Source organism: Cupressus sempervirens, chromosome 2 (assembly GCF_028749045.1).
Source record: "Cupressus sempervirens isolate cs-2001-9-10 chromosome 2, ASM2874904v1, whole genome shotgun sequence".
In the NCBI taxonomy this organism is placed as follows: Eukaryota; Viridiplantae; Streptophyta; class Pinopsida; order Cupressales; family Cupressaceae; genus Cupressus; species Cupressus sempervirens.
Genome location: NC_143119.1, coordinates 91,901,978 through 91,918,659, shown reverse-complemented (window position 1 = coordinate 91,918,659; position 16,682 = coordinate 91,901,978). Strand labels below are relative to the sequence as shown.

Here is a 16,682-nt window from a genome sequence, read left to right as displayed (position 1 = left end):
CAATTTCTAAATCTCAATAATCTCATATTCGAGTTTGCATCAAAAAATGTTTATACACAATTATATTGCTTTAAGAATATGGACTTTCTGATTTCTGACACATTCCAGGACACAAATATAGTCGATCAAATAGTAAGTCTTGATCTCATGATTTTTGGCTCAATCCAGGACTATCATGATTTACTTATTGTCATTAGTCATGACTTCTAGCACAGTTTGGCATAGCAAGTTAATGTAGTCTATCGTGACAATGGATCAAGAATAGATCAAGAATACAACACAACAACCACAATATCATGATTTCCAGCTCATTTTGGGACAGCAATTTAATGTAGTCGATCGTGATACATTAGTTAACATGATTAACAGCACATTCCAGGACAACAACTTAATGAAGTATATCATAATAACATGGTCAAACTATTGCTAAGATTGCCACCTTACAATGGCGACCTCACACATATATCAAATGACAGAGCGTCACCTTTCATGACATAAATCACAACAACATCATGTAGTAACTCACATGATATCCACCATGAACCAAGTCAGAGGGTGGATCCACCATAGCTGCTCCTAGAGGGTGGAACAAGAGTTTTCACCTCAAACTTCTCCCTCAATGAATTTCACTTCAAACTTTCCTTCCATAGATAACTCGTGAATAAGGAATTACACCTCGTAATTCTCCCTCTGAACAAAAGATCCTAGGAAATCAAATCCTCTAGCTACTCCCTTAGAGGCTCTCTTTGTCCAAGGATGCCTATGATTAATTGCCAAACTCCCTTTGAATCTGATATCAATCTTTCGTCTTTCTAATGACAAGTCGTTACTTCCTCGTGATGTACACAGGTGTAGGCCCATCAAAATCATGCAGTCACACATGTATTTTTAGACTCCCTCTAAATATCAACCTTCCTACATTGCCTTTGAAGAAGTGTCAGACTCCCTCTTAATGTAGAAGAAAACTCATAGTCTCAATCATCAAAGATATCTGCTTCACAAACCTCACTTTATCCTGCCTGATCATTAGATGAATAATGAAATCTAGATCACAGCTTCTTTAGAGCTATTATTATGAATCTAATATCAACCTTTCGTCTTTCTAGTGACAAGTTGTTACTTCCTCATGATGTACAAAGGGGTAGGCCCATCAAAATCATGCAGTCACACATATTTTTAGACTCCCTCTAAATATCAACCTTACTACATTGCCTTTGAAGAAGTGTCAAACTCCCTCTTAATGTAGAAGAAAACTCATAGTCTCAGTCATCAAAGATATTTGCTTCACAAACCTCACTTTATCCTGTCTGCTCATTAGATGAATAATGAATTCTAGATCACAGCTTCTTTAGAGTTATTATCAAAGGACTGAGTCTATACAATATGCCTTATGTACCATTCTTCTTTTCCTGCAAGATCATCTTCAAATACAAGGAAAAAGATCCAAGGAAATAGCTCACATAGTGCATATAGAAATACAAATAAGAGAGACTGTAATGAATAGATACATGTAATACTTAAGATAATAACACTTACCTGCATATCAATATCCTTGACAAAAGTTTCTACAATGAAGGTCCATATGTATCAAATCAGAAAATTCTTCCATGTACGCATTTGTTAATCAATGGGAATGAAAAATTGGTTATTATTTCCCCCACAATGTAAAATTCTCACTCTCATATCTTTGAACAATTTTGCATCACTTATAACATCTTATTCTGATCCATTTCTTCTTTCAAAGGTCTTTTAAGCATGCAAAGGTGAAGATGAACATGCATTTTGTTAGACAATTTGCATATATCTTTTGTCATGACCTTGATAGAATTTATTCTGATAAGTAGGAGATATTTTCCACAGCAAGTCAAATTGTGATATTGTTATCAGGATTCAACTGTGATTCTTTGGATGACAACCATCATCGACTGATTCAATTGCCATTGGAGTTGATAACAGTGACTGATTTTTGTTCTAAAGCTTGCTTTGTGATGGCATGCATATGGCTCTATAGATTGTGAATTTCGTGTCAAGGACAGTATACAGCTTAATACATACATCCTTTGATAACCAATTTTCCCATTCATGGAAATAGGGATCCCTCTCTCAATAGCTAGTGAAATCCTCTCTCAGTAGCTTGCTTTCACTAGTTTTTTGATTTGATTTCACTGTTGATTTAATAATAGATATTAAATTCCTTGATATTGATTTATCTGATCTCCCAGTTAGGACTGTCCGCTGAGAGGTTCATGCAATGAAGATTCTTAATTCTTCCATGTAGAATAGAAAAGTGGTTTCCTCTCCATAGTAGTCAAAATCCCATCAAAGCATTGAGTCATGAAACACCTCTCTTCTTAAGAGCATCAACTCTCTCATTACACAAGCACCCACCCATTCAATCAAAAAAATATCAACGTTGTTGGATAATTGCAAATGATTTCAAAATAAGCATTTCCTTGAAAACTAAACTCTCACAAATGCATTAAGAAGACTATTTGCAAATAGTCTTCAGCCTAATTCAGGTCTTGAGATACTCAAACCAATTTCCAAATGAATATATCCAGACTGTGCTAGCTTTTCTGTCTCAAAAAATTTGGGAATTCTCAACACTCCACTATATGTGGCAATATTCATAATTACACTTCTTTATCTGATTGCACAAATTCCTGAGATATTCTCTTTTTAAATTGTTTGATCATCTCCCTCATCAAAAATTGCATTTCATATATATGTAAATGTGTGGTTGATATGTATCAGATTGAGAATCTGATTTTATGCATATGTGTATATTACTCTTACTGCTTTACTACTCTTTTCTCTTCTTATTAGTCCCACGCTCACTTCTTTACTTTTTATTTTGGGCGAAGTTATTAAAGTATATTTAAGTGAATTCATTGATATTACGGATTTCATGATTAGATGATTGTCATGGTTAGGAGGATTAATCGGCATATATTCTTGTGACGTGAGAATCACTAGTTAACAACGGTTGAGATAGTTCTCTGGTTGTATTGACAAGTCATAATTGATAGCAAGCGAATCTTGTCGAAAATCAAATACCCTGAACCAAAGGGTCAGTTGTAATCAGTATTCTGGAAGAAACAGATCTAAACTTTTTCATGTTGATAACTCTGGTATTCTCATCCATATCACCATGTGCTGCAGAAACTGTGTGATCCCAAGCTCTCATTTTGTCTGTGAGCCAATCAACCTTTTTTCTTTGTATTCACAACAATGAAAAATCACACTCTCTGTAATTACTAACAATTACATGCATTTTCAAAAGTCATCTAAAGTCTTTCAATCATAGTGTAGCATCCATTGTTATGGCAAAGCGAAGCATCCATTACTGCTGCAGATACATTGTTGTATGCAAAAAAGGGATATAAGTATCACAAAATTAAGTTTTCCCATTTGCCGAGATCCTCCTACTTCAATATGCTGCAATATATTCCTCCATATTAAGCCTGTTATTGATTTAAACATCTTGTTCCATTATCTTATTGTTTAGATTTAAATGTCGCCCATCGCCCCCACCTCTGTGCTGAGAACGTCTGTTTACTTATCCTTTCGACTAGTTAACATTATCACTATTTGCAACTTCTCCTGATTACAAATACAATCATCATTGTACCTTATCATAATATAAGGATGCATCATGGTCAAACATAGTTTATATTTGATTGCAGCAAAGTTATAGATAGATGCTTTGTGGTCTATGGAGTTGCTGGAAAGTCATAATGAATGTTATTGCTTATGTTCTTCAGAATGAATGCGAAAATACTAGTTGTTATGCCACGGCCTTTGAGTATAGAAATCATTGATATTGCAGAGATATTCTGAAATTTTCACTCCTTGCAGTATGATATGATGCCTGATTTTTAATGTTGCCATCTCTGTTCTATAATTGTCACACAAGTTTGATATGATGTTGCGATCTCTACTCTCTGACGAGGATGCTAACTGAATGTTTTGCTCCTCTGATGTACGGTGAAGTATGATGCTAATGTGACTGGTATATGCCTCTTCACTGATGAGCATTGATCCAATATATAAAAAAGAATCTCCAACGCAAATCACTGATAATATCTCCAAGTATAGTTGCTGGTCCAAGAAATCTATCTCCATTCCTTATTGATTATTCACAGATCGAGCAAAGAAATTCAATCCCAATGATTATGTTTAAGGTGTGATGAATAGTCTAATGGAATTCAGATTACAACACCATCTTGGTTGGCAAATGTCATTTTAAGGTTCTCCTTGGACCAATTATTATTAATTCAGCCTCCATGCCAAATCAAACTTATCTATTTTCTGTGGTGAATAGAAGCTTTGAAGACAGTGCGTTTGATACGTGTTCGCATTTCTCTCCATTAACAATATCCTCCATGGTGTATGATTTCAATCCTTAAGAGTATCGTCACCTATATATTGATGAGGATCAATTAATATCTGATTTTTCAATTACATTCGCAGTCCAGCTCTGATACCATGTTGATTTTTATAGACCGTTTTCTGCAAATGTATTAATACTGCCATCATATTGGTGTGTTCCAAATGTAGATTTGAATGACTTATAAATATGAGAGGAGGAGACATATCTCATGAAGAGACATGTCTCTATGGTTAATCATCATTAGCTAATATATTAACAATAATATATATAAGTAGATATAAGAGTATTTGTCTAAATGATGATTTACCAATAACCGTAAAAGAATTATCTACAAGTCTATTCAAACCGATTGAAGCTACAACCTTAACACTTGCAACCTTTAGCAGCTGCAATAGCTATGACTGCTCTAACAGAGGTATATCGAGCAACGGGTGCAAATGTCTCTTCGTAAGCAATACCTTTCTTTTGTGAGAACCCTTTGGCAACAAAACGTGTTTTGTGTTTCTCTACAGCGTGTTTGATTTTGAAGAGCTATTTGAAAGAGAAAACAGATTTCTCTTTAGGTCTAAGTACTATATCCCATACATCATTTTTCAAAATGGATTGATACTCCTCCGTCATGGCATCTTTCCATACTTGATGCTTGAGAGATTTTGTTACACTAATAGGTTCTGAGTTAATGATTCCACCCATTAAGGCAACATAACTTGAGAATCTGTTTGGCCTCTTACTCTCTTTAAAAGTTCCTTTGGGTGCTGCATGATTTCCAGCTTCCTCAATCACTTTTCTGGCCCAAAGTGATCTTTTTTTATTGTTACTATTTTAATTTTCCTCTAGATACTCCCTCTAATTCTTAGAAGAATTTTGGTTTTCATTTCTAGTTCCTTCTAGACACTCCCTCTGAAACTCAAGTATAGGATCCTCCTCCATATCTTTGGGTGAATCCTGAATTTCTATCTCATTAGAGCTCTTTGCGCTTTTGAAAGCAATGTCCTCCTCAAAGATGACATCTCTGCTGAATTCTATTTGTCTCTGTCCAAGTATATATATTTTGTAGGCTTTTGAGGTTTCACTATAGCCTACAAGAATTCCTTTCTTTCCAAAATGTTCTTGTTTTGACCTCTTCTCTTTAGGCACATGGATGTAAACAGGACAACCAAATATTCTTATGTGACTTATGTCTGGTTTTACACCCATAAGAGCTTCTTCAGGAGTTTTGTTTTCCAAGGGTGAGTGGGGGCATTTGTTTTGAATGTAGACAATTGTTCTAGAAGCGTCTACCCAAAATGAGGTTTCTTGGTTTTGGGCATATAACATTGCTTTTGTAGCTTTTACAATAATTCTATTTTTCCTCTCAGCAACACTATTTTGTTGAAGATTATAGGGTTCAGTAAGCTCCCTCTTAATCCCGCCATTTACAGAATTCTTTAAAAATTTCATAGGTGTATTCTTTCCAATTATTCTTAGTATTTTGATTTTCTTTTTGGAGGAGTTTGTAAGGGCTTTGAATTCCGTAAACCTGTTAAGGATTTCCCCTAACTCTTTACACTCGAGAAAGTATATCCAAGTATATCCCACGGTGGGTACAAACATGGATCCACATAAGTCAGGGAAGACTAATTCTAATATATTTTTGGTTCTACTCAAGCTATTTTGAAAAGTTCCCTTGTTGTTTTTCCCTAAGGCATGCCCTTTGCATGCCCCACTATGATTTTGATTTAGTTTGGGTAATCCTGTTACCAATTTTTCAACGAAGGTAAGGGCGAGAAAGTGAAAATGCCCTAACCTTCAATACTAGATCTCATTTGAGTCAGAAGTCTCATGGATGAAGGGTTGTTTTGTCTCAATGCAAAGTTTGTATAGGTACCCTTTCCTTATACCTATGGTTTGAGCTTTCATTATAGTGGAGTTCTTTGGTCATGCCAGAACTTTCCCATCCAAGAAGGTGACCCTATATACGTTGTCTTCCAAAGCAGATATGGATACTTAATTTCTCTTAATTCCTAGTACAAATAGTATCTTAGTGAGTTGAATAATGATGCCCAATTCCAATTTGATGGTGCAAGTTCCAACTTCTTTAACTGAATGTGCAAAATCATCCCCAATTATTACTTCTTCATGAGTTCCTTCCACCATAGTATCTAAATGTTCTCTGAATCCTATGATGTGCCTTGATGACCCATTATCAGTTACCCAAGCGTTAAATTTGTTTGATAGATGATTTGATAATGTTGAGTACGAGACAGATTTCTCATAATCATTTTCTATATTTGTTTTCCAAACTTAGCAAATTATGCTTGTTTCTTTGTCCTGTCAAGGCACTTGATTGCATAGTATCCATACAGATCACGTCTAAATCATTGGATCTGGGAAACATCTTTCCTCTGCTTGGAGGAACCCTTTCCATGAAAATTTATCTTTCTTGTGAATTTCTTCTTCTTACCTTTCTTATAAGAATTGGTGTTTAAAACATGAATATTCTCATCTATAGGTTTTTGTTTGTTTCCTTTTGTCATATGTCTAGTTTCTTCTTGTAGACAGTCAGATCTTAATTTATCAAATTTTGGGAGTTTTGATCTTGCACTTATTCCTTGAACAAATGACTCCCATAAATTTGGTGGGCCACCTAAAGAAATCAGTGTTAACTCTTTGCTATCAATTGCATATCCAAGAGTTAACAGTTGATCTCTTAGCTCAGTGATTCTCATGAAATATGCATTGCTGGATTCTGCTTTGTTCATGCTTATGTGATTAATTTGCCTCTTTAGTGCAAGGGTTCTTCCACAGTTATTTATCTCAAAAGTGTTTTCAAGGGATTTGAACATAAGGAATACAGTCTCTTGTTTTGCCAATATAGGTACTATACGATGCCTAACAGCATCTACTATTAGTTTCATGGCTTTTGCATTATTATTAATCCATTGAGATTTCTTTGGTTCATTCTCAGGGTTCATCTTATCTTTCACAAATGAGTCTAACTTATTCTCTTTTAGTATCATCATAATTCTTAACTTCCATGATGTTAAGTTGTTTGCACCTTCAAGATGATCCTCAAATCTGATCACATTTGACATTTTTGAAGAATAAACTGTGACTGCAATATCAGGTGAGTAATCTAATATCTGAAATTTAATTTGGATCTTCCTTAGTAAGCCTCTAATACCATGTGAATGTAAATTAAATTTATATCACATTTGAATGATTTATAATCTTTGATTTATTGTCTGCAGATTCTGATCAGAATATGATAGTCTCGATATGTTTCAATTGTATGTGATATATATTCAATATTTATAAATACTGACTGTCAAGGTATAATTTCAGAATTCACAGTGAAGGCAGAGCATTAATGAATTTTGAATCTCTCTTGCCTGGCCGAGTATGAGTATATATGTGGTTTCAATAGACACTGTCTTGGGTGGACGTGTCTCCTCAAAGAGGACACATGTCCACTCAAGACATGTCTCTTCCCTAACAATAATTTCTTTATACAAACTAACCGCTTACTGATAATTGGTGTCAATTATAATTAGTTTGAAGTTTGAACTTAATCAAACCTCTACACAAAGTCATCATATCTCCAAGGGAATTTAATCAAACTTCGATCTGATTACATATATGCAAATAAGCCAATCATGATCATGGCTCGATCAATATTTGAACATGAAATGTCAATGAATAAATCTATATGAACAGATCGATGATATACTTGGATAAAATTGCAGATTTCATGGATGACAAAATAATTGATCTGTATTCTAATATATGTGTATATGATATATGTATTAATATAGGCTAAATTAACTTGGTAATGTGCAGATCAAGATAGATTATATTGTCATCCAATTTATCTAAATGAAGCTATTTCTTCAACAAAGGGAATTCGTTGTGCAATTTGATCACCTTGTTAGCAAAATCAATTCTACATTGAAGCATTTTTTAGTTGGTAGAGATTGTATTCATGATCAAAACTAGTGGAGCTAATGAACTAGAAGAAGCTCAAGAACGAGTGGCTGTGCTAATAGACAATGGGTTTACCACTGGCAAAATTAGGATTGACTCGTGATCAAAAGTTATTCCACTTTTGCAAACATGAAGAGACAACTTCAACAAAACAATCTAGCTCATTTGTAGCAACCGCATCCTCATTAAAATGTTGGTTCTTGCAACAAATATGATAGATTCAAACTACCTCCACCCAAGGCTTGCTCTAGACGCAAACTCTAATGATGACACGAAATTTGTTTGTTCTTGCCATGAGCTAGGAGATCACAAGACTAGACCTTGTCAATAAAAGCATTACATGTTGTACCTATTGACCTTTTGTGGCTCAAATTATCAAAGGCTTTCAAGTAACCTTCAACATCTTCATGGTGATCCTGATGGTGACTTTGTATTAGGATGTTGACAATGTGAGCCCATTTCTTGAAACATTGATACTTTGAATGGTGAAGTGTTTAGCAACTAATCATGCTCACAAAATCAAAGAGCCATGAAAGAGCACGAAACATAAAAGAGGTGAGTACATGAAGAAAATAAATAGGAGGATCCACCAAACACCAATGGTGCCCATCCTCAAGAACCCATCTTTGTATCTCAAAAACAATGATAAAGTGGAGCTGGATTTGTTGTCTATCTCACATGCCTTGCTCAAATTCTATGTTCAAAGGAAAGCAACATTCCATAATACACATAGAAGGAAGTTAAACTACAAAAGTATATCATATGTTCTCTAAGGTAGACAAGATCTCACATGTGTCTCCTGAGCAAAATGATGATTCAACTTTTTTGCACTATAAGAAGGCATTTATTATGTCATGACCATAAGAGTTGTCAAATGAATTATTTGTTACATTCCAAGGATGGTTTGAAGAGCTTATAGACTTCAAGGTCAAGGAAAATTCACAATTAGATAAAAATAGGATCTTCTGATTGAAATATTATACAACTTCAAAACCATTCCTTCAATCAAGGTTGGATACTAAGGATTAGTTACCAAATCTTAAAATTTTCCTACATCTTCAACAAGGCTCATAGATAGAAGGCACAATTAATTTCCTTCTAAAGTACAACTCATCCTCATCGTCAAGTTCAATAGTTCCTCTGGGTATCAATGGAGTTATAGGTATTGAATGTTCGACAAGTATCAACTCTATGTCAACACAAACTACCATAGAATAAGGGTTGATAAATAAAGAAGAATAACTATGTGCAAGTGTATCATCTACCCTCACCACTCCCTCTTTGTACTCTTCATAATCCTGAGGGAAGTTTGGACTCTCTACACTAGCTTATTCAAGATCCCTAATTTGCAACATGTTGCACTCAAGGTGGAAGGCCTTGTAGTCCTCCAATTTCTAATGGACCAGCCCATTTAGAGAACTTGTCTCATGCTACGAGCAACCTTTGAGTTCTAACACCCCTTTGTTGTTGGATTCCATTGTCCTTCCATCACAAACTATAAACCCCTGGACTACGAGTCTAATGTCAACACTAAGCTCACCGCCTAGCTTTGCAAATCAAAGAAATACTTTTGTTACTCTCGATGGAGAGTGTGCTCTTCATCATATTATCATTTGCCTTCATTTGATTCCAAGGAGGGTGTTGGACATCTTCTTTTCCAATAAGATGACAACAAAGTCTAGAAAGAAATGTTCAATGCCAATGATGACCTTTTGTGCTATAAATGTCCCAAGTGATATGATGTTGTGCTAGTCAGTACTTACCAAAGGAAGGTTGTTGGCTAGAGTATTGGTTTGCCAAGCCCGTCTCATGTCTCCTCTGGTAGTATGTTCATGTCATAGCCTCCATTGACAATGGTGTTTGTCAACTTACGTCTTATTACACATCATATCTCCAATAATGTCAATAAAGAAGGTTCCTAAAAATTGGATGACTAGTGGGGTGATCCCTCTCCACAAAAGTGGTGACATAAATAACCCATCAAGTTATTGCAATATTATGATTAAACCCCTCTTAGGGTTCAACTCTTTGGTAACATTGTTGAATTCAAAATCAATATATGGGCTGAAACAAGAGGTAAAAGAGCTGAGGGGTAGGCTGGTTTCAAACCAAAACATTCTACTATTGATCACAATGTTACACTTCGATTCGTGATTGAAAAATATGGAATACATAGGGTGGTGAGGTCTTTTGCTGCTTTCTTGACATTAAAAAGGCCTCTAACACAATACCATGTGACAAACTTTGGGATAGAATGGAAGAACTGAAAAATTCCTATTGAGCTCAAGGTTGCGGTACAAAAACTATATGAGCATGTCAAAGCTAAAATCAGAACTATGGATGGGATGTCAGAGCACTTTGGCGATGATATAGGTGTCAAACGAGGATGCCCTCTTTCACCAACCTTGTTTGTGTTATATATTGATAAGTTAGAAGAATGGTTAAACAAGAATTAATGGTACGGGGTTCAGCTTGCTAAATATGTGATAAAGCTATAAGTAGATGAACACTTTTCGTTCCGACAGCAATCTTTTAGAGATTGTCGATGAATACAAGTATCTTGGGATTGATTTCCACAAGAAACTCGGTTGGGAAACATGTAGAGCAAAAAGAATTCAGGGAGGTTGGAAAGCACTATATTCTTTACAGAATAGATGCAGGAATGCAAAGTTATGAGATTGAAAAACCAAGAAGATGATTTTTGGTTTGTTGCTTACCCCGGTGATCCTTTCGGGATGCGAGATTTGGGGCAGCAGGATTGTCAGATCAGAAATGGAGGCAAGTAGAAATAACCCAAAAACATCTATCCATCAGCAGCTTCAAAATTAAAACGGTTGTCTCCTGTGAGATCTTATTGGTGGAAGCAAGCTGATTCCCCTTAGAGGCTTTGATAATGGTTCGGTTATTAAGCTATCTAGAGAAAACTCAAGGTATGGAAAAACATTGTTGGCCTAAATTGATTGTGGAGGAAAGACTTGACAGAAGAAAGAACACATGGATGAAAAAAATGTCAAATGGATAAAAAAATGGAATGTTTAGATAACAAATAGAATAAAAAAGTTCACGAAGTAAAAATTCAGGAATCTCATATGGTCAAAACAAAATGGCACAAAATGACTCTTATATCAAAGAATTTAACCCCATGGGGGATCATGAGGAGAAAGTGTACATAGAAGCAAATATCAATGCTCACAGTGCAGCTTAGGACAAGTTCTCAACATTTGAGGTGTGGAACAGGTATACGGATGATACCAAAGGAAGAATTAGAGGAGATAATATAATTTTTTGCAACATGGGAGTGGTAGAGATAGAACGACATTTTACTATGGAGTGCCCAGCATACAACAACATCCTCACTCTTTTTGAAGAAACAGAGCTACACATGACAACAAACTTAGTGATCAAAATTCATTGTCAAAGAACATACTTAAAGAAGAAGTTTCAAAGGACCTAAAGTTATGGCACCCTATTCTAGGGTGTTTGTATTTTCTAGGGAGTCCTATAGGCTGCGTTGGCCTTGCAGGTGATATTAAAATCTTCCTTCCATGCATTCATTCATTCTATATTTAAGAAGAACAAAAGTAATATTACTTATTTACCCCACTATTTGATTTGATAATCGTTAATTGAGGGAAACAAGGCATATCAATCAACATCTCCTAAATTGCACATCTAAATTTTAAGCATAAAGAATTCTACATTTCTAAAGTAAATTCCCAATTTCTATACCAACAATTAAATATTTAAAAATTAAAAATATATTAAAATCCTAAAATTGGTATCTGGTTAAATTTTATCAGAAAAATGCATGAACAGTGATTTTTAAACTAAAATAGAGATGAAAAAGTTACCACAGATCGAGGAAGATATTTCGAATTCCCCTCTCCTGTAAGGGATAAATTGGCTGAAAGTCAGTATATTTTAAAAGAAAATTGCAATCAATTAAAAAAATAAAAGTTTTATAGCGGAAAAATATAGCATCAAGATTTACCTTTTAACAGATCTTTTGAGTGACCAGAATTTCTTTTTGCGGCCAACGGATTTATTGCTGCTGATATTGATTTCATCGCAAGGCAAAACTCCATGTTTGGAAGCGCATCAGAACTTCACGCGCGTTTTAGACCCTAGGATCGTAAATCTTACCCATATCATTTGGGAATGAAGTTCGTTGAATAGAATGGCATTCCCTCCTCTGCTCTCTTGTCTTACAGTTAAAAAAACAAGAGCTGAGGAGGAGCCACCTTTTCTGGAAAATGATATATAAATTTATGTTTTGTACAAAATTGAGGATGTATACACTTTTATGATTTGCATTAGTATATGGTTATGTTGATTTGGAAACCATTTTATCTTGCTATTTTGATTTGAAAGTCTGTAATTTTGAAGTGGCCATTTTCCTTGTTTACAGTTGTATCTAATTATTATTTTTTATTATCATGATGGATTGGAGATTTATAAATAGATTTGAAAGATATGGGAGATAAGTGGTAAAGAATTTTTAAAAATATTAAAAACTAAAAAATTATAAAGAAATGAATGTTTAAAGCATTTTTCAAATTAATTAAAGAGTCGCCTTATGTTCTCAACAATTCTTATTTTGAAAATAAAATGAAAAAAAGATTACCAAATAATTGTTGTAAGATAAAGAGTGAATTAGTTTTCCCTTCAATATATTAATTTCATTTTGAAGTTTAAATATAATAATGATAATAAATTAGTTGGTAATAGGATTTTTTTAGTTTAAATATAATGATAAAAAAATTATTGGTATCATATTTATGATTTATAGAAACTTAATCTCCAACATGAATACATTGTTGAAAATATTCAAGTCTATGCTAAGTTACTGAGAGGGGACGGGTGAATCAGTAACTTTTAAAACTTCTACCAATTTTAATAAAACAATTACCATTTAATTCATCACATCTGATCTAATTGTATGCATGAGAAACTGAAACTATAAATGCATCCACAACACTTGAACACAATGATTTGGTGACCTAAAAATCTTCCAAATAGAAAGTAAAACTGGGGTGGGGATGAAACCCACAAACTTTAGTACTGCAGTGTAAAGTTGGCCTGTTAAGGTTTACATTGATCACTTCTGATGATCTGCCCTGTTAGGAGCAAATAGGACTGCTAGGTCCACCTTGTGAGAGGATTTACAAACATACAATGAAGTATGCACTCAATAAAGAGATTTTAAAAAGACGGTTAGGTCTACCCGATCAAAGGATTTTGATTGGTTCACCTGTTAAGATGAAATAGTAGATCTCTGATTTGCAACTGAGTTTGTTGATAGAGATTGCTTGATGTATTGATGACCTTTCTATGATAGATTTGTCACTATTGCTCCTTATGTTGATATGGCCTTCATAAATATTTATCTGTTGCTTACATTCGCATTCTTGCACTTGCATTACATATACATTACATTCATGCTATATTGATATGATACAATGCATCACATATATATACCAATCCAATTTACAAAATTACAAAGTCAGCCCACATGAAGATACTCAGGTTCTGAAGACTGACTCGGCGAGGTTTCGATACTCGGCAACCACTATCATTGCTTGGCATCGTCATGCTCTTGGTGAACGTAGAAGCTTAGTTCATACTAATCACTTTCAAATAGTCTTGAACTCAGTCTGCACTGGTGACTCGGTAGATATTGTGCAACTTGGCAAACACTAAATCACTTGGTTATCATGGAGTGGCTCGATCAACACTGCCTTCACATCACATGAACTGAGAACTCGGTAGATACTGCAATGCTCGGTAACCACTGGCTTTGCATCACAAGAACTGCAAACTCGATAACCACTGATAAACTTGGTATACACTAAACTGCTCGGTTTGCATTGCTGAACTTCACACTAACTAAATATGCTTAGTAACCACTAAAAATAGTCCAAAGGACTCGATAGCAACTATAGAAGCTCGATGGCTATTGAATTACATGGAAAACACTGTAAAATGTTCAATGAGCTCGGTAGCTGTACATAATCTGAATAAGTGTGTGTCACTAATAACAAACTTGACTGATATGTCAACAATCTCCCCCTTTGGCATTAGTGACAAAAACACTTATTAACCCAAAACTGAATACCTTGTATTCATCACCATGAGATACTAGATTGGTCTATTTTTGCGATTTTTCAAAATTGATCTTTGAAAGATATATACAAAGCATATATCTCCTCATACTATGTAATCTATTATGTACATGAGACTTTTCTCTTATATACATATCTCCCCCTGTAACTCTGCTCTTCTCCCTCTTTTAACTTTTCTTCCATATCTCATCTCTTCCTATCTCATACTCTGCTCTTCTCTCCATTTTTGATAGTAATGTCAAAGACTTATTCAACATAGTTACACAGAGACACCAAAATGAGATAAGAATTCAGAGTGTACCTTGAGGGTAATTGCCAATGTTTTATCCCAGTTATGTTGTAAGACCTTACATGTCTAAATGGCAATTTGTACTTCTGCTGAGAGTTCAATCATGTGATCAGCAATAGAGAAGTTGTTGTCTTGGATCAGGGTCTTTGAATAAACAATGTGTTTCTACATAGAATCCATAATAGGAAGGATCATATTTTGGATATCAACCAATGTGGAATGGATCCTTGCTTCTTCTCTTAACAACTTTGCTTGCATATCTAACAAAAATTTGATCTTCTTAAAATGTGCATAGCTTGAACTAGGGTCAACTTGCAATTGTTGAGCACTAGCCTTAAGATCAATATCAATTTTGGACAGTTTTTCTTTAACTTCTTTGGTATACTCGGTGACATCACATAGCTTAGCAAAAAGTGATGACACATTAGAACAGGATGCCTCGAGATTGGCCAAAATTGTTGATAATTCAACTTGATTAATAGCAATTTGCTGAGCAATGTGCTCTAGCACTTTATTATTGAACTTCTTTTCTACTTTTTCAATCAATTTCTCTTGTCCCTTGGTGTCCTCTTTAAACTTTTGAATTGTCTCTTCAAGCTAAAACAAAATATGTTGAGAAGAATCAACCTCAACTCCAATAGCCTCAGTCAAAATGTTCATAGCATCATCCAATATCTTATATTTGATGTCCCTTTCTTCTCTCAATTTTTGCTGCATGGCCTTTTTCTGAAGAAGTTCACCAACCATGTACATTTGATCTATAGAAAGATTGTAGAAATCTCATTTGGGAATTTCTATTTCCTCATCTAGATCTATATCTTCTTCTATTTCCTTTCCTTTTTAAAACTTTGTACTCGGTTGAAACTTAGGTTCAATTGTCCTTGTACTTATTGCCTTAGTACCTAGAATGGAAACAATGGTAGACATACTCGGGCTCACAGTAAAAACTATTATAGCACTGACTGGTGGAGTACTTACAAGGATGCTAGAAGAATAAAAAATTGATGAAGCCAAAATTGTAGAATCCAAAACTAAAGTAGACAAAACTAGAGTGCTTACCATGGATGAGCTCAAAACTGAAGAAGTCAAAATTGGAGAGGAGATGACTGAAGAACTCAACTTGGTAGATGAAGGAGTAACCTGCAACTCAGTTGATGAAGTGGAAGTCACTTTTGTCAATGATATGTTGAGCTATGTTGGGGCGAAGAGTGATTGGACATTTGATGTATCTGATGTAGTCACAACCATACTTGCTGAAGTTGCCTCCATACTTGATGTTGTCAAGGGTTTTTTCGGGGAGTAAGGAAGTGAGGCAATGACTGCAACTGCTATTTTTATTGGGTTAGTCTCCTCATCATCTTCCTTATCTTCCTCGGTAGCTTCTACACCTTGCTCCTCTTCTTCTTCCTTTTCTTTAGCTAATTGCTCCTTATACTCTTCATAATCAATAGTAACATAATGAGTTGATCCTTCATCATCCTCTTCATCCTTACCTTCTTCTTCTTCATCATCCTTTACATCCACTAGGAAGTCACTTGGTTTATGAAGATGATAAATGTTCTTTCACATGTTTGTAGCATTCTTAACTATATGCTTTATATCTTTGATCAAAATTAAACATGTATTAAACCTTAGAGTCATTTTATCTTCATTTTTCTTTAAAGACTCTTTTACCTTAGCATCTGTCATGCTCGATAGTAACTGCCTCAGGGTTTGTGCATATATGTCTTTTTTTGTTTGCATTGCAAAGTCCCATCTTGGCTTTATTTTCTCTAACAATTCATTAGAGATTTGAGAGGCGATTTGGTCTGGTGAATACTTCCATTTGCCCATTTTGGGCAGCACCAGTTCTTCAACTTGTTTCTGCTCTGCCTTTGTCCTTGTCTTATACTTCAAAGATTTGAAGTTTATTATA

The 16,682-nt window shown here is 34.8% G+C and overlaps 1 protein-coding gene across 3 annotated transcripts in view; it reads right to left on the bottom strand.

Annotated features, from left to right (window-relative positions):
- The window catches only part of LOC149571183 (putative RNA methyltransferase At5g10620), a 68,170-nt gene extending 55,490 nt beyond the window's left edge, over positions 1 to 12,680 (bottom strand). Inside the window, exons 1-2 of one of the 3 annotated variants that reach the window (XM_089812758.1) lie at positions 12,348 to 12,680; positions 12,208 to 12,242 (exon numbers count right to left, since the gene is read on the bottom strand). In XM_089812758.1, the coding sequence (XP_089668884.1) occupies positions 12,208 to 12,242; positions 12,348 to 12,441 (129 nt within the window). In that variant the 5' untranslated portion in view covers positions 12,442 to 12,680. The remainder of the gene's footprint in view (positions 1 to 12,207; positions 12,243 to 12,347) is intronic. The other 2 variants (XM_089812757.1, XM_089812756.1) reach the window with 2 other exon arrangements.
- Positions 12,681 to 16,682: the final 4,002 nt, after the last annotated feature.